Genomic DNA, 25,457 nt, shown 5'->3' on the forward strand with positions numbered 1-25,457 from the left:
ATGTTTTGTGCAGTTTGCATTCAAATCACTTCATTCAATCTAAACTTACATGGACCTTTCAGGATTTATTACTCAACAAATCAGCAACTACTAAGTATACGTACCACCCAATAATGACAAAACGGGGTGCTCACACACACAATAAGAAATTGTGTTTCCTCCTTATAAATGGACTGCCGGTTAAAAATATGTAAATAATATTCATACTCAGCCAGGTGATAACTAAAAGAAAAAGTACAAAGAGTGATGCAAATTTGTCTTAACAGCATGCTGTGTTGTACATTTTAATTTATGCATTTTTTGTTTTTCCTTTGTATTGTTTTGGAATACGTTTGAAGGTAGAAAACAGACATATTCATGAATTTGAATGATCAGCTCGTTATTGCAAAAAGCGGGATATAACAAACTTACCCTGGCACATTGAGTAAATGGTAAAGTGGTAAATGGTGAAGTGTATGGAGCTAGTAATAATTGAGAAAGGAGCGCTCAGTGGAGCACATATCTCCATCAGGCTGGGTGGCCTACCTAAATGTTGCCAAAATATGGAGTTCCACAGTTCGGTGGATCTCAGACTATGAATTCACAAAATGTGAAAGATATTCACACCAAAACATAAAACATAAAATCACTAAATGTGAAAGAAATTCTGTGATTTTTGTTGGCCTACTGTCAGCATGTATAATACATTTGGCACTGATCAATGTAGTGGTTTGAGGGCGGCCAGACGGACACAAGGACACACAAGATTTGGGCGACATACACTTTTGGCGTTTATTTTGAAAAGTAGCCTGCTCCAACAAAGTTTGGAAGGCAAAATAGCTAAATAGAAAATTCGGTATGCTATGTTTTTTTTTTAATGACTGATCACCCTAGTCATGATTTAGCCAAGGAATGCAGGGAATTTGGAGTGTACAACCTAGGGTTTAAGTTGACTATCACTTATAGGCCAAAACATAAAGTTGGCTGTTATAGCGCTATCATGAGGCCAATTTGAAATATTTGGCCGTTAAGTTCCTTGGCCTACTGGCAGTATGCACAATATATATGACACTGATCTGTGAAGTACTGTATAGTTTGCGAGATACTGTAGCTGCAGACAGACAGACAGACAGACCAACATATTCTCACTCTCAACCCCTCCTATATTGACTTCACGGGACTGGATATGGCCAAGCGTCAAACGTTTGCTGTGACAGTCCCGACCACAGTTCCGTTCTCAAACCCAAGACGTTACAGGGTGACGGCTTCCGCAAAAAAAAACAGTTAAAACAACGGAGGCGTGCCGGCTGAAGCGGACTTGAGCCACAAGAGGCACGGCCGAGCGAGTCACCACGCAAAACATTGCAAAGTCTGCTTCAGACGACTCAGCGCCGCCAAGTATCCGTCGAGAATCGTGAATCATCACTATCGCCGATCAGCATGCGATGTCGCCGGCATGCCCGAAACGTCAATGGTGTTGCATGGGCACATCTGGACAGACAGACACAGTGGGGCATTCCGTCCTGGTGGAGATAATGATCTGTGGGCTCTAAAAAATGAATAACTTAGAGCCTCTAAGTTATTCATTTTGATGAACAAAAAAAATAAAATGAACACAGCTGTGCCCATTAAACATGGCCCGTCAGCCTCAAAGCTTTCAAACCACTAATTATTACTTTTATGAGCTTCAATGTGCACTGTTCGATTGCACGGCCACTTATCTATTCTCCAGCCCCGGCTGCATGCCTCAGTCAGTAACTTGTACAGTGGGCCCCTGACAACACTGGGCACCATAGTTTTAGCTACAGTATATTCATTTATCTTATATTTTATATTTACATATTGTAGCTATAAATGGGGGGCCAAATACATAAAATAATATCTTTAATGACATTTAAGGTCTAACATTTCTACAATTGCTACAAAGTACTGTATAGTTTGTGTAAGTGTAACAATTGAAGAAGTTGAAGTTGGTACATTTAGGTTAATGATGTACCATGATGGATGTTCAAATCATGTATAGGCTACGTAAACTTTTTCCCAACCATTTTCCATATTTATTCTTGATTTTATTTTGTTTCATTTTGGAAACACTAGCCATTATATTGATTTAGTATTTTATATAAAAAAAAATCCAACCATTTTCCAAAGCACACATTTATTATTTATTTCTTTGCATTTACAAAAAGAAAAATAATCAGTGTTGATGATGTCTTGTTTTTGTATATTATTGTATGTCTTTAAATGTCTCAATGAATTGAATACACAGGACCAGAAACAAGCCCTTGGCTTAGGGCTTTTTGTGTTAGCACTTTTTAGCACCATTGTATAAATCGTACCAACTACACACTTTGTTCTTTTTGTGGAAATGTTGACGAAACAATATCTAATTTATTTTGGGATTGTACTGTACTTACCTTTATGTCTCTTGGATTGATCTAAATAATTTCATGAATTCCAAAATTGACCCTTCTATTAGATTGAATATTCAGCATGTATTATTTGGATTTTCAAAAAATATCAACCTTCTCTTAATTCTTGCAATTTCATTATACCAAATTTGCTAACCAACGTCCAAATATTGTTGCTTTTAAAGCCTTATTATTGTCATAATTAGAAACCTTAAAACATTGTACAAACACTAAAGCTATGAAAACCAGAAGAATCTGTGTTCTGTGATGAATATATTGCCTAGAACCTCGAGCTTATTTATTTTATTTTTTATTTCTTTATTTTATTTTTGTAGTATTGTAACTGCATGTTGTCCTGTTATTTGTAAACATCTAACAAACTCGACCTGTATCCATCCATCCCCTCAGCGGATGATCTCCAGAGGACTGGAACGCACCATCATCATCCCCTCTCATCATCATCATCCCGCTCTCATCTCTCTCTCTGCTGAATTCAATCAGCTGATTACACAAACTTTTTAGCCCGAGATCCTAAAGAGAAATGTTATGTATCCCCGGGAGGACCCAAGCTAGTGGAAATAGCAGATCTAGTACACAACGCGTCGCATCTTCTTGACAAGATTAGTTGTGAGCTTGTAGATCTGCTCTTTTCACTACTTCTTAAAATTTGTTTTTCTAATTCATGGTATTTCCACCTTAGATTTTTTGTTATTCATTCATGAAATTATTTTTGAAAATCATTTTTTTAGCTTTTATGTCATTCATGAAATTCGTGAAAATATTTTGAAATAATAATCAAAAACAAAATGTAAGAAACGAAAAATAAGGGGATATTTACTCGCGACCTCGCTCTTAGGAGGAGCTCTCCTTAACGCTATGGTACTTTCGAGCCGTAGACCGCACACCCCCGGTAGCGCAGGCCTCGCAGCCTCTCGTCTGTAGTAAAAATAAAAAATACACTTTCGCTACTCACCAAAGCAAAGACGGTTTTAATATGTTGAAAGCCTATTTTCCTTAGTGGGAACACTCGGAGCCCCCCACCTCACGTCTAAAATACACGTTTTGGCCTGAAAAGAAAATATTTCACCGGAAGGAAAAAAAACATTAGTTACTCCACTGCGCCCCCTACAGATTTGGTCAATGGAATTTTTCTATTGACCAGATTTTTCCTTCCGGTGAAATATTTTCTTTTCTGTCCATAAAGTGTATTTTAGACGTGAGGCGGGGGTCTGCGAGTGTTCCCACTAAGGAAAGTAGTCTTTCAACACATTAAAACCGTCTTTGTTTTGGTGAGTAGCGAAAGTGCATTTCTTATTTTGACTACAGACGAGAGGCTGCGCTCCGGCAGGTGTGCGGTCAACCGCTCGAAAGTACCATAGCGTTCCATAGCGTTATCTAACGCTATATTGTCCAGAGCTACTCGCGACCCATAAAAAATCGTCCCGCGACCCACTAATGGGTCTCGACCCAGTGTTTGGGAAACACTAGGCTAGAGAATGGTATCTCCCTGCTGCCTCCCGGATGGAACGCACCATCATCCCCACCACATCTCTCTCTCTCTCCCCTTCCCTCCCTCTCTCTCTCTCTCTCTCTCTCGGCTGAATTCAATCAGCTGACAACAGTCCAGGCTCGTAGAGAATGGTATCTCCCTGCTGCCTCCCGGATGGAACGCGCCACTGAAGCCGGCTGGCTGCCCGAGCGCTGCTGACACTGGAGCAGGTTGCCTCAGCCTGCCTGGAGCGGTGCGGTCCACCTCGGACTGACTGACTGACACGTACCCCACCCACCCCTCGCCTCCAACCCTTTCCAAAGCAAGAGAGACTTCGGTATCTATCGATATCGCCATCGGGACGGAACGGGGGGACAATAACCGTAAGGGGGAATTGGCTTCTTTGCCATGGCTTCCAACTTCAACGACATAGTGAAACAGGGATACGTGAGGATACGGAGCAAGAAACTGGGGGTGAGTATGGATATAATAACAGTAGCACTTGCTGTTGTAGCGCGGAGGAGGAGGAGGTTGGAGAAGGTAGAGAAGGTGGTGGAGGAGGAGGGAAAGGAGGGGGGCTCTCCTCTCCTCCAGTTGTTTGCGGGTTTATAGCAGCATCAGGGGCAAGCTGGATTAAAAAAAGGTCTCTATTTGCCCCCATAGGGAGGCTGTCCTGTCCTGCAGTGATCCCTGCTTCCAGAGGAAAAACAGGATTATAGAGTCTATATTCTCCTATAATGACTAGGTTTCACTTTACACTGTAGTGCTGCTGAAAACACTGTCTGTAAACACTGTTCACAATTGGGGTGAATTCAAGTTGTTTTGGCTTGTGTGTTGTTTTGTCACAGCTAAATCTTAAAAGGGTTTGTTGTTTGGTTTGGCTCTTCTCTTGCCGCTGATGCGCACATTGCAGTAAATTATTAATATCCAGTGTTTTATTTATATATCAACTTTATTACCGACGCTCAAAGTTTAAAATGTCCCAAGTTTTTTCTTATTTTTTTCTGGTCATATCAAAATAAGTGTAGACTATAATTACTACGACCCTATGTCATGCTGCTAATACATATCGTAGGTATTGGGCTATAATATGACAAGAAAACAGCAAATGGTTTGTGGAATATTTTGGCATGACAACAATGGCTTATTTGGCTTATTATAGGACATTCTGTATTAGCAATACCACACTGTACGAAATTATTACTTATTGTCACAACACATCCTTGTTGGTCTTCCATACTTAACTCTCATTCAGCTCTGAAGAGACCGAAATGCAACTTGTTTTGAATAGTGTTTAGTATTTCATCTGTTAAATACCTCAAATGCTGCATTAACATTGAGATATAGTACAGGGAACTGTAGCCTCCTCGCCACATAATGGTCTATATTCAATTATGAGTGCCTTATTGTCTGACTCATGAAGCCATCTGCTTTTGTCCATCCTTCCAGCTCATTACACTGACAAGGCTAACAGAGCAGACTCGCTGCTGATGAGGTGTGATGATGGTGGCTAATGATGTCTGCTTTCTCATATCATCACCTGGCTTCATCAACACCACTCTTTTGTTGCTTTAAGCATCATAGGGGCGCCTTTAGAGGATAGACCCTGACCGATGCCAGAGTTTTTGGGTCAGATCCAGATTTTGGAGAGTCCTCCTAGACCACCGATTACCAACGTTTTGACCAATATTTTGTAAAAAATTGCAAAAGGTTTCTAATCAAATTTGTAAAAACTTTGATTAGGTTCAAGTTTCTATTTGAGAAAAAAAATCACTCATAAGTAAACGCATGTAACCGACTAAAAAATAAACGTATAGATATTAAGCAATGTTAAACTTATAACCAACCAGCCAAGCCGTATTAAAACAAAAAAGACTGATCTACAAGCTCACAATGCGTTGCAACCCTTAATGATTGAGTCACACCGGTTACTATGATAACAACCGGTGTCGTCAAAAAAGTCAGACCGATACATGGGTCGGGCTCTACTTTATAGACTGACGTTGAGAAAAGTTAAACCGCTGTTATTCATGATATGAAGGAGTTTTGCACCTTGTGCACAATACTAGCAAATGAAAACACAATGTGTTTTCTTTCTCCCCCCATATTCTTTTTATTTGCCTTAAATTTTTATCCCACGATTTTGTAACCCTATTTTTAACACCCAGTGCCAATTGTCTATGTAATCCTGGGCACTACCTTCCCTCTGCCAACCTAGGGAGGCCAGGGCCGAGCTCATGCCTCCTTCGATGCATGAGAGCCAACTGACCTTCTTGTCACCTGACAGGGGGGAGTTTCCCTGGTTGGACGTAGCGCGTGGAAGGAACACGTTATTCCCTTCCCCTCCATCAGGCGCCCCGGTTGGCCAGGGTTACTGCATGTTTTTGTGAGGGTACCTACCCTAGAACATGCAAACTCCCCCCCATATTCTAATTAGCTCGCTCGTATAACACATTCAATCCGGGAAGGCATCTGTGTCATTTTAGATTTATTTGGCTTTTCAAAAATAGCAGATATACAAGCTCATTGCACGGCACTGAGTGCCGCGCTATGAGCTTGTAGATCTGCTATTTTTTTTAAATAAATTTGAAAATGTGTGCAAATCTTTGGGGAAAAAAAAAAAAAAAAAAAAAAAAAAAAAATATATATATATATATATATATATATATATATATATATATATATATATATATATATATATATTTAGACTTAAATCTTTGCTTCTGGGGGTCCCTGGAACAAAATATTTTGAGATGGGGGTCCACGGCCAAATACATATCTTTTGGGTGGTATAGCAACATAAGCTGTTGTTAGGACATTTGTAGAATCCCCAGATGCAAAGATTTGAATTAAAAATGTTCGCTTTAAAAAACATTTACAAGCTCATAGCTATTTTTGAATAGCCCAAAGTATAAAATAGTGGTTATAGCTAAAAAATAACTAAAATGACACAGTATGTGTTCCCGTATTGAATGGGATAAAGTTGGCTTGGTCTATTTACTCCCTCACATGCTATTAGCTGGATGCATTCAGATATTGAGATAGAGGAGGAGAAGAGCGTGTGTAGCCCATTACTAAGCAAGAGAAGACGCACGGCACACAGCGTTGGCTGTGCTGGAGGTATGGATGTCTTATCACTGCCAGCTCTAGATCTCTTCGTCCATGCTGTTCGAGGCGCTGGAGAGAGCGAGAGAGAGAGAGAGAGAGAGAGAGAGAAAAAAACAGTATGTTTATTGTGTCCTGCTCGCCCACTCCCTCAGCCTTCCAATGTGCCTGCTGCCATTTCATCATAGAAAAGCGGCGCTTGTTCTGCTCCTTGTGTCTGTGTATGTTGTCCAGCCTCTGGGGGACTCTGTGTGATGGACGGTGGCCTCGGGAGACCCCGTGTGTGTGTGGAGAAATAGACAACAACATGGTTTTAGGCTGGGGGTGTTGAAATCCAATCCCATTTCTGAATCGACTTTTGAAAATAATGGACCCGGTATTGGTCACAGTATTCGCCAAAACTGTCAGACATTTATATGCTTCTCAGAAGGTCCTGTTCCACCCCCACACAGCTCATTTTGGTACATTATTGCACCAAAATATAATTATTATCCCATAATATAATATATAATTATCCTCACCCTGTTTTTGCACTTTAATTGGCTGTCTTTCTGCTATACTGCCATGTTTACAAAGCTGTTTGCACAGCTCTATTACAAATATCCCAGATATACACTACCTCACATTGTTGTGTTTTGATTCTGTACTTACAGCATTTTATGCTATGTATGACCCTTTGACCTTCTATTCATTTACATAATGTGTCTGCACATTGTGTTAAGTTAACCACTTACTTAGACCTCTAGTCTTAGTAAAATAGACCTGAGTTGCACTGTACTTGGTGAGCTGTTTTTCCAATCTACACCAAAAATATCAGATGCACGTTGTGAACTTAATAGATCAGCTATTTTTGGTGAATGTGCTGGTTGTTCAAGTGGTTAATCACTTAGTAGACTTAGTTGACCGGATTCCCAAGGAGACTATACTAAGCCTCCTACGGTTTTCGCTCTACTACACTAAATATTTTCGCTGAAAATAGCTGATCTACAAGCTCACAATGCAACAAGCTTGTAGATCTGCTATTTTTGCCAAATGTTATACCCAGAATAGGGCTGCTAGGGTTCAACAAGTGCTCAACGTCAATAAAGAATATAGAATATCATTTAATTGGAGTGTTAAAACCAACCAAGGTGTTCCTGCTGTATGTGCAAAAATAAAGGTAATGACAATTTATGTAAATGATAACGCAAGACAAGAGTGGGGTAAAACAAGTTTACTTTCACAACAGGCTGAAAACAGAACACAAACAAGCACAGTACAAGCAGGAAGACAGGGACCATCAAATACCATGCAGGATTCCACAGGCTTATTAACCGCATAATAAACAGATGATGAGGCACAGACAAAAGGGCAAGGACACACACACACACACACACACACACACACACACACACACACACACACACACACACACACACACACACACACACACACACACACACACACACACACACACACACACACACACACACACACACACACACACACACACACACAGGCCAACAGGAAACCGGTGAACACAATGGACAATCGACACAGGTGTAACACATGACACATAGATGGCTAAATCATGAGGGGAGAGTGACATCTGCTGGGCAGGTAGTAGCGGAACAGCCGTGTCAATATGCATAGATTTTTCTTTTAGAACTATAATTAAACTCTTGACTGTCTGGGACTATGTTTGAGGTGCGTAGATAACGCATTTTAACTGACAATCAATATTAACTGACACCTCTTCGAGCAGATCAAAAATCTGTATTATCTGTGGTAAAAAATGATGTAATATTTATGATATATGGTGGGGATAACTATTTGTGCTGTCACAAAATATTTACACAATGAAAGTTTTTGGTATAAAAAGGTGTAATATTTCCGGGGTTTTCTTATTTTCAGTAATTATAACAGAGGTAAGATTTCTTTAATCTTTTCCCCCCTTCCCCAAAATTTTAATGAGAGCAGCTATCAATATTTTAGAACATCGAGTCAATGTGTATAGGCTACTCAATTAAAATGAACTCAAAATAATACAAAAAAAACACATGATTGGTTCACACAATATCAGGCAGAGGGTGGAAAGGTACTTACAGCAGGGTTTTGGCATGGAAGCATACAGACAGAAACAAAGTGTAATACAGGATATAAAGACCAACAGAGCCACATTCATACCCAGTAGAGTTGGGCAATATATCGATATTATAAATGTATGAGAGTCTCGCTTTTCTGCCGGCTTCTTCAGGATCCCGGTGCTCTCAGTAATGGACAAATGGATCAATAACACACTCTAACTGCACCGTATAAGGACTAAAGCCTGAGATTTATACGTAGTCGGGCACTGGTGTCCGAAAATAGCAGATCTACAAGCTCACAACACGGCGCAATGCGCTGTGAACTGGTAGATCAACTATTCTAGGTGGTATAACTCAGGCTTAACCCAGAGAAAGACATTGGAGCACACAAATCTTCTTTTAGATTACTTAATCAGCAAACAAGATTGCGAATCTTCCTCAGAGAATAAAAAAAACTAAACCTATTATATCAGATAAAAAGTAAAACCAATAACATTGACATTGTGATATGAGACTTGATATTACCTTTCACAAAGAAACTGCATACTTCCGCACCCAATTTTCTCTGCTTTATTAGTCAATGTTTTGGTGGAACATGGATCTTTATCATTATCCTCCTGATGAAGGTCCCTGACCTAAACGGTGATTAAAAAGTATTGCAGTCTGCAGTTTTTTGTGAAAGGTTTTATCTAAGGGGATTTTGCTCCCATTCCCAGCACCACAAACATTTTTATGAGTGTGCATGTTGCTCTCTCCATGATAGTTCTGGGATTGTGGTTATCATTAATATAATAATTGTGATATGGCATAAATGTTATATATTTATGCTCCATTACAGTGAAGTTATGCAATTTTCGTAACTTACCCGACTGTTCTAGATGTACTGGTATTTGTTATTCAACAGTTATTAAATAGGTATTACTGATCGAAAAATGGCATTACTGATCGAAAAATTTCATAGTGTAAATATTTTATGATGGCACAAATAGTTATCCCCACAATATCGTCACAATATTATGAGATATTTGGTCGAATATATAAAATGTTGTCCATATCGCCCAGCCCTATACCAGGAAGATGGATGGGACATAGAAATCCGGATCTCTTTACCTCACGGCGCCTATCTCAAACTCTGTCTTGTCAAAGACACCCAGATAGTCCAACATACATTATACACTAGGGAATGTAATAGAATTTTGTCCCCAGCAACTCATTTTCACTGTGAGATATGATTCCGTACAGAACCGCTGTGTACATGTCTATACTAATAACAGTGCAAACCTTTGATCAGAATAGTCATTCTTATACACATTCTCACTGTGCTGGCCTCTGGTGAATACAATATTACTAGGTAAATTAATTTGAATTCCTCATTTTGATGGGGGGAGCACTCTGAACTCTTCAAAGAGCTCCCCTGTGGTTCCTGTTATAGGATGCAGGGGACACATAGGACCAAAACGGCTACCGTGACATCTTTTTATGGGTCTATCCTGTTTCAGTTACCAGGCAATTCCTTCAGGTCTACATTTGTGTGGAGGAGAGCGATTATTCTATATTATAGGCTATATTAATTGGCTACTGTCCAGATACTGTATAAGTGCCCTGTGTTTTCCTCATCCAGTGATACATATTATGCTACTTTACTCTTTTAATGGAGAGTGAAAATATCACACGTCAAGGGCCGGCGTTCTATCACAGTTGACCTTCCAAATCCTAAACCTACAGTCTAGATCCTATAATGCTTTGCCATTTTAAGATGTTTCATACATTTTCTTTATTTATCGCCGATTATGAAATAGTACAGTTGAGTGGCTCCCTCTGCGTGCCTTGAATCGCAGCGGCTACAACAAACAGCTTCGACCAAACTCATCAGCATCAGTCAATATGATTGGCTCGTTTTCAAACCCCATCATGTGTGAAGGTGAGGCGGTAGCGAGCGGTCACATCGCTATTCTTGCCGAATAGTCAAAACAACCCCCCCGCCCCCTCCCCTCCCCACGGCCCCGGTTGGTTTCCAAGAACTCTTGCGGTGGTGGTGGTGTTGTTGTTGTACTTCCACCTCTTCACATGGATGGATGTGATTTTTCTGCTTTATCCTCTGCCTTTTGTCGCTTTGTTGTCTGAAGAGGCAGCAGTGTAATGTTCTCGAATGCACAAGTGGTCCTTTCTTTCCCTCTGCTCTCTGTAATCCTCCCTCTGTTCCTCACCTCTCCTCCTCTCTCTCACCTTCATGTTCTCCCACTTCTCACCTCCACTCCCAAACTTCTCAGTCTCTCTCTCCCGTTTTTTCTTTTATCTCTCCCTCCCTTTTTTACCATTCTATGTCCTTCACCTTACCCCCCCCCCACACCTCTCCCCCCTCTCTCTTCTCTTCTGTGTCTCTCTCACCTTTATGTCCTTCACTGGTTTGCAGACAGCTGAGAGACAGAGCACAAGTCTATCCTATTCATCACCCCTACACTGCACCCTCTACTATAACCCCTACGTGCAGTTTCCGCAGACACGCACGCACATGCGCACGCACGCACGCACGCACGCGTGTTCGGTCCAACATTGAAGAATCGGCACGAATGTGCCGACAAACAAGTAAACAGTCTGCTGGCAGGGAACAGTGTGCGAAATCTGCGAATCCTCAATTAATTCCTCTAATCCCGTGGCTTTGTACCCGTACGCCATTATAATACTGAGTCAAGACACACTGTACACATGCTCATGGGAGACATGGATAGACAACAGTGGGATGTGTGTGTCTACGGTACAGGCGGGGGTTACTAGTGAATTGCCGCCGTATGAAGATAACATTAACCGGTTGAACGCCAGCATCCCTATAATTTTTCGATGAATTGAGTACAAAAGACCCCAATGTAAACAAGCCATAGTGCTTTATTGGGTTTAAAATCCTCTTAACAGACCTTGTATTGAACTGTACTTCCCAGTGCTTGTCTTTGCAAACTGTTAATAAAGTATTCAATCAATCAATAAAGCAATCAATCTACAAGTACGCTTGTAGATCGGCTATTTTGGGGCGAAGAGATATGAGGTACAGTAGAGGGGGGGGGGCGGGTATTCCAAGTACAGGTTCACCTCAGGTCTGTTTCACTAAGACTAGAGGGTTTAAGTGCTTAAACTCGCTCCGACTTACAGTAGGAGGAATGACAGCGCTGATGCAGGATATTGCCATTGTGCGTGTGGCCCTGCCTTCCTTTCAGTGGGCGGAAGAAAAAAAATTGGCCGATGCTATCAGAGGGATTGGCTGTCTTGAAAAGCTGAATAACATGACCTTTGAGTAATTCGTGTGGCGGACGGTCTCTCCATCTAGGACCGTGTTTTGCTGCTTTAGGTCACCGAGGTAAACAGAAAAGGTCAGCTGTTGAATATTTTTGATTTCTGTCTTTTCTTGGGGCTTTTAAAGGTATAGTAGGCAACATTAAGCCTATATTTGAAAAATACCTCTATATATATATTTTGCATTTTTTACCCTCTATCAGCCACTATAGAGCGTCGCAGTTCCCGCCCACTTCCTGTTTTTTTTGGTGCCGGAAGAAAAAACTCAATGCATTTTCCCATTGACATTTCCAAAAATATTTATATCTATTAATTTAAGCCTCGAATCAAGCCATCATGACATGACATGAATCATGACCATAAACGTTTGATTCTGTGATTTTTTTGTTGTTGAAAACGGCAAAACAAAGGGTATTTATTAAATATAGTATATCATATAATTAAATATAAAATAAAAAAAAATCACAGAAAAAAACGTTTTATGGTCATGATTCATGTCATCTCGTGATGGCTTGATTCGAGGCTTAAATTAATAGATATAAATATTTTTGGAAATGTCAATGGAAAAATGCATTGAGTTTTTTCTTCCGGCACCAAAAAAAACAGGAAGTGGGCGGGAACTGCGACGCTCTATATAATGATGCTGGGGTGTTTTCCTGCATTGAAAAACACTCCTCTTTCTGAAATCCGTATTTTCCCTACTATTTAGGTTACACATCCGGGTATCCGGTGCGTAAATTCACGCACGCATGTGCGCATCCGTGCGCGTCCGTGTCCGTGTGAACTTTTTACTTTCGGTTTTAAAATGCTCTCAAACTTCGTTTTTTAGGCACATAATTTACTTTTCAAAAAGCGTTTGGATAGAATTTAGTTGTTTAACTTCATATATGTGGTCAATTTGTCATGAAAGAGCCTATTTAAAAATAAAAATTCGGAGAACCGGCAGGGGCGGGCAGTTCCGCGAATTGTATCCCAATAAAGTAACCTATATTCGGCATGGCCCGTTTAGAAGTCTGCTTACTCTATGGAAGTCCTCCGTGCGTCACCCCCTGGTGGTCGGGGAAACGAACTGCTGGATTGTTTCCCTTTGTTTATCTCTGAATCGCCTACAATCCCTTTAAAGCTCAAAAATGAATTATGAATGGTTCATCTACTGTAGGTTTACTGCGGGTAAATCCTCCGGCCGTGCCAGACCCGTCAGTCTTACTTAGGCTCTGTGATGTGGGCTTGTACATGAGTTTTATATACAGTCAATGGAGACCCAGCCAATTTAAACAAATTAAATTATTGTCATGAAATTAGACTAAAAAGATAACCTTTATCACCTTTTTTTAAAATTTGAAAATGTATAACAAACAAAATTAATAAATCAAGTTATGTTTTCACCCCTGTCTGTCTGCCTGTGAAATCATTAACCGCTGGACCAATAGGCACCAAACCTTTTTGTTGCACACATATGAATGGACCCTTCGCTAAACCCCACCCCAAAAGCGATTGTCCAATGCCAGCTTAGCAACCGTTGTTAGCCTGGCATAGGTCTGGCAAGCTTTTGTCACCTGCCATAGCTGTCAATGTTATTTCGCCCGTACACAAACAATCATTTGCAACATAATAGCAAGAATAGGAATATCACGATAACGCAATGGTGACTATGAACCAGCAACAGATTCCACGTACCCAAAACCGCTGGAGGGTTCTTTTCCCAAGGTGAAATCTGCGCTTAAACTGCAAGGCTGCAGGGCTGTGTTGTTGAACACACAGCTTAACGTCGGGAAAGTTACACGACTCACTCGCCCAGGTGGTATCAATAATACTAATCACCGAAATCGTAACAAAATTCAGAATCACAGCGCTACCTGTTTCGGATTCCGCACGTTAAAGTATATCAATTCATTTGTTCGTCTATTTATTAACTGCTACTGTAGTCTTACCCTGCGGTACATGAAAACTCCTGTTACAGTCATGGATCAACTTCAACCTGGTGTTGGCACTTTCTCCATTTACGGTCCGTACATCTATATAAACGTTCAGATTTCAAATATAAAGTGCCCTTACCCTATGGCCACGGATGTTACAATTATGCACGGGACTCTCAAAAGTACCTGTATATTCTGTATTGTTAAATAAAAAGCATTTTAATCCAATCGGTGGCCATTTTCTCATAGAGTTATAATGTATCAGAGTGCAATACACCTACCAACCGATAGGGTCGTGCAGTTGAAAGCATATGGAGACAATGGCCACTAGGGATGGCCAACCGGTAACCGTTAACCGTTAACCGTTAAGAAATCGGCCACCGATTAATACTAACGACTTTAAAACTTTAAAACTTTCGTTTTATTATTAATCGTTAAAAAAATATATATATATTTTTTTAGGGCCAAAAATGTTTTTGAATAGTTTTTTGGCCAAGTCTACACCTGTAACCACACGTAACTTCCACTTTATTCTTCTTCCTCGTCTTTGTATTGGTATTGTTTGTGTTGGAGCGCCTCAGTGCGGCTGCAGAGTTCATGTGCAACCTATTCCAGAGAGAGATAGACACTAGAAACTCTGCTGGAGACACAAAACAAACTGTGTAGACTTGGCCCTTTGAAATAAAATGTATTTTGGCCCTTTTTGTTTTCTACATAATTTTTTTCTTAATGGTTATCGATTAATTAATCGGTAAGGCCTAACGGTAACCGGTTAATAAAATGTCTCCATTTGGCCAACCCTAATGGCCACCGATCAGATTGAAATGCCTTTTATTGAACAATACCATCAATTTTATTGATACAGGTACTTCTGAGAACCCGTACACAAATGTAACATCCGTGGCCATAGAATAAGCACTTTATATTTGAAATATGAACGTTTCTGTAGATGTAAATGGAGAAAGTGCAAACACCAGGTTGAAGTTCATTCATGTACGGTCGAGACAGACGACCGTCGTGTATCCATGGCTATTACTCCCTCTAACATTTCCTGTGTTTTTAGTTTATTGAAATAATGTCATGCACATTTGTCCAGTGCATAGCCTACTGCAGGCCTTGTTGACAAGATTTAGAAGAGATTTTGAAGCTCTTGCTCCTGAAATGATCGATTATTTTTAAGGGGAAAAGCCTTCATTTAACATGCAAGTCAATGGGTGAGAAGCAGAGCTTGTCAGGCGCTGCCAGGCCTGGGTGTGACTAACCTCGCACCACCAGTCACAGAGTGGAGTGGGTGGGGCTTAGCGAAGGGTCCATTGGCAGCCCTCCTGTAGTAACTCTGAGGACCCCCAAGGGGTCCCGGACCCCCTGCTGAAGGCCCATGGTCTGCACATACAGGTGGGTCCATGTACTGTATGTTGGTGATGACGTCATCGACTCAACGTTTAGTATGGTCCGCCTCCAGCCAGCAGAAGTAAACATTTGACAATCAAGATGGATCGTCTTAAGGTTGTTCATTTAACAGATGTTTCCTTGCATATTCCTGTTAATTGACCGTGTTTTCTGTAATGTTAAAGGACTAGTTAACCCCAAAAATGACTTATTTTCTATCAATTACACACCCCATGAAGCATTGAATTCAGGGCGATTTTTTTGTTTTTATCGCATTCCTAAACCAATAATTTGATAACCAGCGGTCTCTCCTTTAGGAGACACAAAGAGTCTCCTTTGTGTCTTCTACCGAATACATTAGCATCTTTATTAATATCATCAAATTATTGGCTTAGGAATGTGACAAAAACTGAAAAACATCCATGAATTCAAGTCTCCATGGGGAGACTAATCGGTAGAAAATAAGTCATTTTGGGGGTGAACTATCCCTTAAGATAAATTTAGACATGAAACAACAATAAAATCCGCACACCAGAATACTGCTCCCCTCGTGGGTATTTTTATTGGTGACGTTTCGAGCCGGCAGGCTCTTTCTCAGACCTTACTAAGATTAATTTATACTCCATCACATAATGGTGTCGCTCACCAAAAAGGACAGGTCTACAAGGTATCAATCCATTGCAATGCGATGATAGCTTATCTTTTCCTCTTGGAATGCGCCACCGTCTTACTACAGAATAGTAAGTTGTGGGACTATTTTTCTCTCCCCTTTGCAGAATGATAATCCTGAATCCCTAATCAGCATTGCTTGTTTCATTGTTGACATCTACCCAGTGGGTGCTTGTTATTATAATGTGCTGACATTCTCAGGTAAGCCATCCATCCATCAGTGATCAAACGAGTATCGTAGACACACACATTCTCGTTTACCCAACATGGTTCATTGACTGGATATGAAGCGCTTGTAGCACAACATATACAGTAGACAGAGCCCTATTGTCACCTCTCCTCTCATCTCCCCTTCATCTCCTTTGTGCTTTTCTCACAAGTGTGTAAATGGGCCTGGCTATGAAGCGTCCATATGTAGCACACAGTAATATAACCATAGTTTTTAAAGACTTGAGTTGCCGCTCTCGCCTCTCGTAAAACAAATAATAACAAGCAAGTTACTTCAATGAATAGACAATGAAAACTACACTTCCTCTGAGAGCAGGTCTCTGCCAGACTGCATTGTCTACCCAGGGCCTGCAAACTTTGGAAGGTAGATACATCTTGATCACTTGAATACAGAGATAATGTATATCCGATTTGTCTGAGTTGTGGACAGTATTGAGCAATCTCTCTCTCTCTATATATATTTTATATATATACTGTATATATGCCGGTATATTTGACCATAGACTACTGGAAATCTTTTGGACCCAATAATGTTGTTTTCTATAAAATTGTATTATTGAAATTTTTAATTTTTTGATTTGCTTTGGGCAGTTATGTTAACCATGTCCCCATTATGAAGGGGCTGAAAAAACTAATTTTCTGTCTCAGCTTGTCTTTAACTTTGTTGGTGATACCATCTGTTTTCCTGTTTCAACAAGATTTTATTGATGTTTGTATTCTTCAATATCCTCCCCTTCTGGGGCTTCCGCACCTCTTAACTTTGTTGGGTGATATTATCTGTTTCCCTGCACCTGTGCCTTGTTGATTAGATCCTCCTTGACTTGACTAGTGGCACAATGTCAGCATCACAGTGTGAAATGGACAAACAGTAAACACAGTCACTCACTCACTCACAGACACTGTTTAATTGTCCCATCTCCACATTCGCGGTGGGGGACAACTAGAAAATACTGTTACTGAAAAATCTGTTTGCAAGTATGTTGAAGCTTATAACAATAGTATTATTATTATAGTCCTCTGCATTTTATCCATCCTAACTATTAGGAGTAGTGGTGGGTACCATTTAGAAGCAATCAGGGACACTGGGGTGGTGGACTGATGCTAAGCTGTGTGTGTGTGCGTGCGTGCGTGCGTGCGTGTGTGCCCAAAAGTTCTCAAGCTGTGCAGAGTTTGTCAGTCTGTTACCCCATAAATCCTTGTGTGTGTGGCGGGGCATTGATGAAGGTATATATAAACCACTGCTGACCCTCTCTGGTCATTAAATATGTAGTCATAATCAAGAGCAAGGTGCTTCGCACTGCACATTCACCCCCCTCTCAATGGGTGACAAACCCCCTGCCTGTCTCTTCCTGCCTGCCTCACTCTCTCTGTGGAGTTATTAACCTACTGTTCTGCTCTGCTTTTGTCTCTCCTGGGTGTTTTGGACTCACAAGTGGGGGTTTGTGCTCAGCGACCAGTGGCCTTTTCCATGGAGAGCAGGGCATGTATTGAAATACTATGGGTATGTTCCTCATGTCGGTGGCGGCACAGTGACCCACAAAGGCACGGGCAAAGCGAGTGGGGTGGCTGGGGAACAATGTGTCTATTGTCCCGAGATGGCATGGCCCTTTAAGACAGGATCTGGCCCCTTCTGTGCACTCGCTGTTAACGATGACAGGACTGGGCCTGAATGGTGGGCGACATTCGGGATAATTTTTCACTCTAGGAACTGCACTTGACAGTGTGGAGCTCAAAAAAAAGACACAGTCAGCTACAGTTAGGCTGTTGTCAGCCGGGACTCACTCTCCCTGACAATGTGGGCTTTAGCTAATGAGACGAGGAAATCAGCTGAAGTGAATCAGCTAATCAGTGGACTCAGAGATTTCGCCGTCCATAATGAGCTGTGTGCTTTTAACTCATCTTGAAGGGGTCTCCTTTGGTCTTAGCAAATTACGAATGCATACTGTACATATTCCACAGCAGACAGAGGGTGATATTGTTTTTTATATACGCCTCACTTTGTTTATGGTTTCAGCTGTGTCTTGTGGGCCGCGTAGCCTAGTTTCTGTTGCCTTCGTGATTGATGCCGCTAGGCTCAGTGCATTAATTCACAAATATGCAGGGCTATACATCGTTTGGCCATTTGCTTTGGTTTTCATCAGCTTCCTCCTATCAGACAAAGACCTGAAGACAAATCGCCCGCTCTTATTGGCTCTGATGAATGGTGTCTCTCCGACAGGATATGGGAACAACTGCGCAACAGCCGTTATTCACGGTGAAAAATGTGGCACTATTATGTAGTTTGTTTCATAAATAAATCTTTGCTCAGATCTCGGTTGAACATTTCACATCATTGATCTCCACTGCGCTTAATTATCAAAAAGCTTTCTGTCGTTAACAGGGACAAATGTTGCTATTAACAGTTAGCAATGTCTAAAACTCAACTGATTAAGTAACGTGGGGATAAGAGGAGCCGCGGCACACAATGCTTCAACATTAATACATTCTCTTCATCACACTCGCTTACAGTCCCATAATGTCAAGTATAGGACTCTACCCTGAAACCCTGCCCCTCTGTCGATCTCAATCTTCTCTCTCTCTCTCTTTCTATCTCTAGCTGCCATTTCTCGCTCATTCTGTCTCTTGCCCCGAAGTCCCTAGACACATCAAGCCAATGGTTGCCCACAATAATAATAATGATAATAATAATAAACTATATTTGAATAGCACCGTTCATGACATGAAATGCAGCTCAAAGTGCATTACAGAAAAAGTGCAAATAATTTAACAATAAAGCAGAAAAAGAAAAGCGAAAGCATAAAACATTAAAATAATAGAAAAGGGCAGTGAATCAATGGCTTTGTGTTTTCTAATGACCTACTCTGTAAAGTGCAAAATTCACTAATCCTCATGGTTGGAGAAGTCATAGCTCAGCAGGGTGCTCAGATACTCCCCGTGTCAAGGACCCCCGTTTGAAAATACTTCATGCCAGGGACCCCCATACAAGATTCATGTTGTTAAAATGTTTCTAAAATATTCCACAGTTTTCAAAATGTCAAGATTTCTTGAAAATAGCAGATGTACAAGCACAGGTCGCATTGCGGCACGTTGTAAGCTTGTAGTATGGCTATTTTCAAATAGCCGATGTATATAGGGTTAAAGTGGTTATTCTGATTCTAATCTGATGTTATACTAACACATCTGGCTGGGTACCCCCTGGAACCCCCCCAAGGACCCCTGAGGGTCCCCAGACCCCACTTTGCGAACCATTACTCTAGCCTTTCATCCTTTTTCCCAGTCCCTCCACACCCCGACACCAAACTAGCCACTTGATGGAATGCTGAAAATGTTTTAAATAAATGCAGCTAAAACGGACATGACGCAATTTTTGTGTGCAACATGATTCCATGGTAAGTAAATGTAAAGATGTGATATCAAGCGACACGTCGCAACTACGTGCCAACCGATGCGAATAGAGTGATATGCTCGATCACACAAATTGAATTAAATAATCCAATGCAGGACCCAGTTGGGTTGTTGTTGCTGTGTGTGCATTCCCTGAGCTACAGTTTACAGCACTTGTGTGAATGGACTGGAGAGAGAGAGAGAGAGAGAGAGAGAGAGAGAGAGAGAGAGAGAGAGAGAGAGAGAGAGAGAGAATAGGCTCTATGCACAGCAGCCATATTTGAAAGGAATTGGGCCTCTTCCTTACTTCCTTCACAGGTCTTACCAATTATACTAATTAAGGATATGCTGGTCAAACAGTCAGGGTCAATGTCAGAATCAGGGTACTGCTATTGTGTATATTGGCTCACTGGAAACACTCTGCTACACCAGTGGGTCTCAAAGTGTGGTCCAGGTACCCTCATGGTTACTTGAGGGGGTTCCAAATGGCACCTTACGGGTGTGTAACTCTTGAGAGTTAAGGGGGTCCTTGACATTAAAAAGTTTGATAACCACTGTGCTACACTCAATGGAACAGAGCCTTAATTGGTATAATTGGTAAGACATGTGAAGGAAGTAAGGAAGAGGCCCAATATGGCTGTGTGGGGCAACCAAATTCACAAAACATCACTTGATGACAGTGTCACCGCGTCCGTTCCCGTGTGCAAATGTGTGCTACGCCGACAATGGGTTTTGTATCCAATACGGTGTGAACACACCCAGACCCATAGAGAGAGAGAGAGTTACAGTAAGTCACGCTTTGATCTCGCCGCAAAGTGGGATGTTGCCTCCTGTAGTTCCAAACATTGGAACTTCATTGAGAACTTCCGCATTCCATATATATTTTTGAGACCTTAAGGAAGGTGTAATCCGTTTCCTAATTTTGATGCATTTATTATCCGTGTGAATAGATTTATTAAGTTCAGTGGAAGGCCAACAAAATGCAGTAGAACACTATGAGGGAGAGGCCTACAGGTACATACTTTCCTCCAATTTGTTCCTCATGAATAAATTATGTGCCCTGTAGCTGGCTCTTGAAATCAGGATTGCTATGATCTTAGACGGCTCAATCAATATTTGAGAACATGAGCAATACTCTTTTGCAGCAGGCCAAAGAACATGATGCTCTAAGTGAAGTTACAAAGAGAGAAACTATAAACCTGGAGCCTGTTGACTCAATAGAATCTTTGATCTTTAAAATACAGTACAATAGAGCTTCATTCGATGGTAATGCCACCAGTTATAGACTAGAAAATGTGTTGTTGAATATCTGCCCTGTAAAATACGGGAATGTTGATTTAGCTCTAAAGCCAAATTCCAATACTAAAATTTCTGCCTCCTCGCTTCCTCCGTCATCTGTCCTCCAGCAAGGCGGTGTTACGGTGAAATTGGTGACCTGGCCTAAATACTGCTTGGTTGAACTCTGCTAATAAACAAATCGCAATGATTTACATTCGGACACTGACATTATGTGATGTCTAGTTTGTCTACACAATTGTCACATATTTCGCCAGGTCACCAATTTCACCGTAACACAGCTCCATGCTGGAGGACAGATGACGGAGGAAGCGAGGAGGCAGAAATGTTTGTATTGGAATTCAGCTTTAGAGTGTACAAATGTGTCAATTATTTCACTCTCAAAGTGAAACCATCCATATTTCAGTGTATACATTTACCTCATGATCACAACACAGGGTGGAGTCTCCCTGTGAGGTTATTGGAAGGACAGGGGAGAGCTGTGTTGTGATTCAATGCAATTTGAAGGCCATTGCTGATGATTCAACCATTTCCAATTTGTTCTCTGTAAACGAGCAATTGCGACGTACATTTAAACTCTGTTCACCCGCAACCAAAATCCACTCCCTTTATTATTATGTAAGGTTTGGCGGGGGGATTTTTTAGCAGAACGTATTTCATTGCATACTCAAGACCATCTGATCCGCATATTTCACCTCCCACACCATGGTTTGGGTTTTTTATGATCCTCCGTGGTATTTTTATATTGTGCGGATACACTGGAGATTCACCTATAAAACTCCAAGCCTGGAGGAATCTATCATGGCTCCATTAACACTGCTGCTTTATCCTCCTCTCCTCGCCTTCCTCCCCTCATTAATCAGTAGACCGGCCCTCTGGGCTCAACACCGCAGCTAAGCTCTCCCTCTCTCATTGTAGCATATCTGTGTGTGTGTGTGTGTGTGTGTGTGTGTACTTGTATTATATTAGTGTATACCTATGAGGGCCAAATGTCCCCACAAGTATACTAGAATTTAAGAAATAGACATTGTGAGGACCATTTTCCTTCACGATTATGCGATTGTGCGCATAATATGCAATTATACGCATAATTATGCGGGGGTCACTTTTTTGTGATCGCATTGCATAATATGCACATCGCATCGCATATTTAACATATTTCCGCATTTAGCGCAACTTCCCGCATATTTCGCAATTTCACCGCATAAAATCACATAAAAACCCTGCGTATTTCCTCGCAATATCAAGGATTTTAGCCTGCATAATCAAGGATTTTTTTTTCTGCAGGGTCTAATTAAGTTTACAATTAGGAAAAGATTCAGGTTGGGAGGATTAGAGGTCAGGTTTAGGATATGAGTTTTCCCTATTTTATACTTAGTTGTGTGGCGATGTCACACATAAAAAAATAGCTGATGTACAAGATCACAACGCATTGCAGTGTGAAGCATTTTGAGCTTGTAGATCTGCTATTTTCAGCTATTTTCTATATGCGTCATGTTGACAACGTTTCATGTCCTCACAAGTATAGTAATACGTGTGTGTGTGTGTGTGTGTGTGTGTGTGTGTGTGTGCGCGAGCGTGCGCGCTTTTCATATGGATGAATAATATACTGCACAGGTATTCTTGTGTGAGTGAAGTTCACATGGGACGTACGTGTGTGTGTGTGTGTGTGTGTGTGTGTGTGTGTGTGTGTGTGTGTGTGTGTGTGTGTGTGTGTGTGTGTGTGTGTGTGTGTGTGTGTGTGTGTGTGTGTGTGTGTGTGTGTGTGTGTGTGTGTGTGTGTGTGTGTGTGTGGTAGATATCTACAGTATGCATGCGTGCACAAAGACAAAAAATGTTGCGCAGTTTCCTTTGTGAATCATGAATGTGTTGCTCTGTCCCATATATATATCTGTTATGCTGAGGACCGGGAAACAGAGGCACCCCAGCAACTCCTTTGAGATGAGTGTGTTGTTGTTACCGTCGGTGTGTTCAGTGTGTGTTCAGACTTTGCACTACTAGGCTAATTGCAACAACGTATCTGTTATCCTGCTCAAAAGCTTCAGAAATGTTCAATTTGGTGGGCTTTGTGATCCAGAGGAATCAAGATCAAATCGGTTCCCTTGTAGTTTGTGTAGCGGTATCAGATCTGTAGCATAATAGTGAAAAACGAGCTGATTTCCTTAAATTTTTTGTATCTGGTTCAGGATCTGATAATGAATTCCTCTCCGAGTCCTGCCATTACCTTTCATCTGTCTGCTTGCCAAGCACATACTCTAGCTGTATTCCATATGTAGCCAAAGACAGCCTCTGTTTTTGCGTGCGTGTTAAATAGGTGTTTACACATTATCTAGCTGTTTTTTGTGTCAAGCCCCCAAATTGATTTGGCCGTGGAACCCCGTCTGAAAATATTTTGCGCCAGGGACAAGATTTGTGTTGTTAAAATGTTTCCCCCCAAAAAAAACATTACAAAAAATGTAATAGCTGAAGTATAAAATAGGGTTAAAGTGGTTAAACCGATTGTTATGCTATATATTAACTAATTTAGCTTGGGACCCCCTGTAACACCCTCAAGGACCCCTGGGGTCCCCGGACCCCACTTTGAGAACCACTGATCTACCACAGTATCTAAAGGTGTATGGATGGATACTGTGTTGTAAGTGTTGTTGTCTTTTTCCTGGACTTAAACCACTTAAACCCTGTACAGTATTTGGTCCAAAATAATATTATGATATCGTGTCCATAACGCCGTTGTGTAGATACAGTATATAGATGATTGTTATGCCCTCTATTAATATCAAAACGGTGACCGTGGGCTATTTCATTGGGGTGGGTTGGAGATGTCAGGGAAGCTCAGCTGTCTGGGAGAGTGTTGTTTGTTTGATTCTGTTTGTTTGGAGATAAGTTTGTCCCCCTCCCCCCACCTCACCTCACCTCACCTGCCCTCTTTCCTCCTCCCCTCTGTCTTGTCTCTCTTCTCCTCCCTTCTCGTGGGAGTTCTTTTAATAGTAAGGTGGTGACAGTTTAGCTCTCAGTGAGTACAGGGGTGACAGTTGGGGGTACCTGTCCTGCTGAGTACAGTACACTGATGTGAAATGGCATGGTGTGCCCTTACCTGTAAGTGCTTTTTATCTCCGCCAGGCCGAAGGCCGGGGACGGAGTGAGATTATGTTTATACCCCTCTCCGTGTGCAGTGCTCATCGCCATGCCGACTTGTGGTTGACATTTTTGTCAAAATTTTTTTTTTGCCATGGACATCAAATATTACCATAAACAGAGCTAGCCCTAAATGTATACTACTAGTGCTGTGGTCCTCATAGTGGGTTGAGGGACCTTCGGAGTTGCTTGAAGGTGGTCCAAATTGACCATTACAGGTCTGTAACTCTGAGTGTGTACAAATGTCCATTTGGTTCCATTTGTAAACACTCAGAGTTATGGGGGTCCTTGAAAATAAAAAGTTAGAGAACCACTGTCCATGGACTCCTAATGTGCCATAGTGTCATAGTAAATCGGTGTCATACATATTCTGAAGAAAACCTGGAGACTGAGACATTCAGTAATTGGGTCTTATGATCAAAATAAGAACATTATAATGTTATGTAAAAACAAAATCTAACATTTGCCACGGACAAGCACAAGACTCGCCACGGACACATTTGTCCGTGTATGGACATATTGATGACTCTCTCTCTGTGTTTCTGGAGATAATCTCACAAACTGCTGGACCGAACAGCATCAGACGTTTTGTGCACACTGCCATTAGGCCAAAGAAGACACATTTTCAAATCAGCCTCAGAAATGTCACTTGCACAAATTCAACAAATGTCACTGTTTGTTGCAGAAACATGGTTTTCACCAGCCTTCACTAAATTAAATAGTAGGTACCGTACACATAACACGTGATCTCAGGAATCATGTGACAATGAGCTTCAAACCGTTTCCTGATATTCCAGGCTGTTTGCCTGTAAATAGCTTCCACAATTAGTGGGAGGGGCCTATTTCTTACAAAAACTACATTATTTCATGACTGCAACGTCCAATCAATCCCACATTGGAATCACATGTTGAGGGGCCTCTATGAGAGCACTTTCAAAAGCGCTGTATGTTGTATGTTTCCCCCCCCTGCAGCTTACTTGGGTCCTGCAACCCACAACTTTACACAGCCCTGAGTAGGCCACCCAGCCTGGCAGAGATATGCACTCCGCAGGCACAGAGTGCCCCTTTCTAGATAACCGTGTGGTCTTTCCTGTGCTGGGGGGAC

The 25,457-nt window shown here is 41.3% G+C and overlaps 1 protein-coding gene across 1 annotated transcript in view; it reads left to right on the forward strand.

The window, feature by feature from the left end:
* Nucleotides 1-4,267: 4,267 nt before the first annotated feature.
* Nucleotides 4,268-25,457, forward strand: part of dok6 (docking protein 6) — a 96,696-nt gene continuing 75,506 nt past the window's right edge. The window contains 1 exon segment of the mRNA XM_080417839.1: nt 4,268-4,353. Within this exon segment, the coding sequence (XP_080273965.1) occupies nt 4,288-4,353 (66 nt within the window). The 5' untranslated portion in view covers nt 4,268-4,287.

The sequence above is a fragment of the Gymnoscopelus braueri genome (assembly GCF_963280865.1).
Source record: "Gymnoscopelus braueri genome assembly, chromosome: 21".
Taxonomy (NCBI): Eukaryota; Metazoa; Chordata; class Actinopteri; order Myctophiformes; family Myctophidae; genus Gymnoscopelus; species Gymnoscopelus braueri.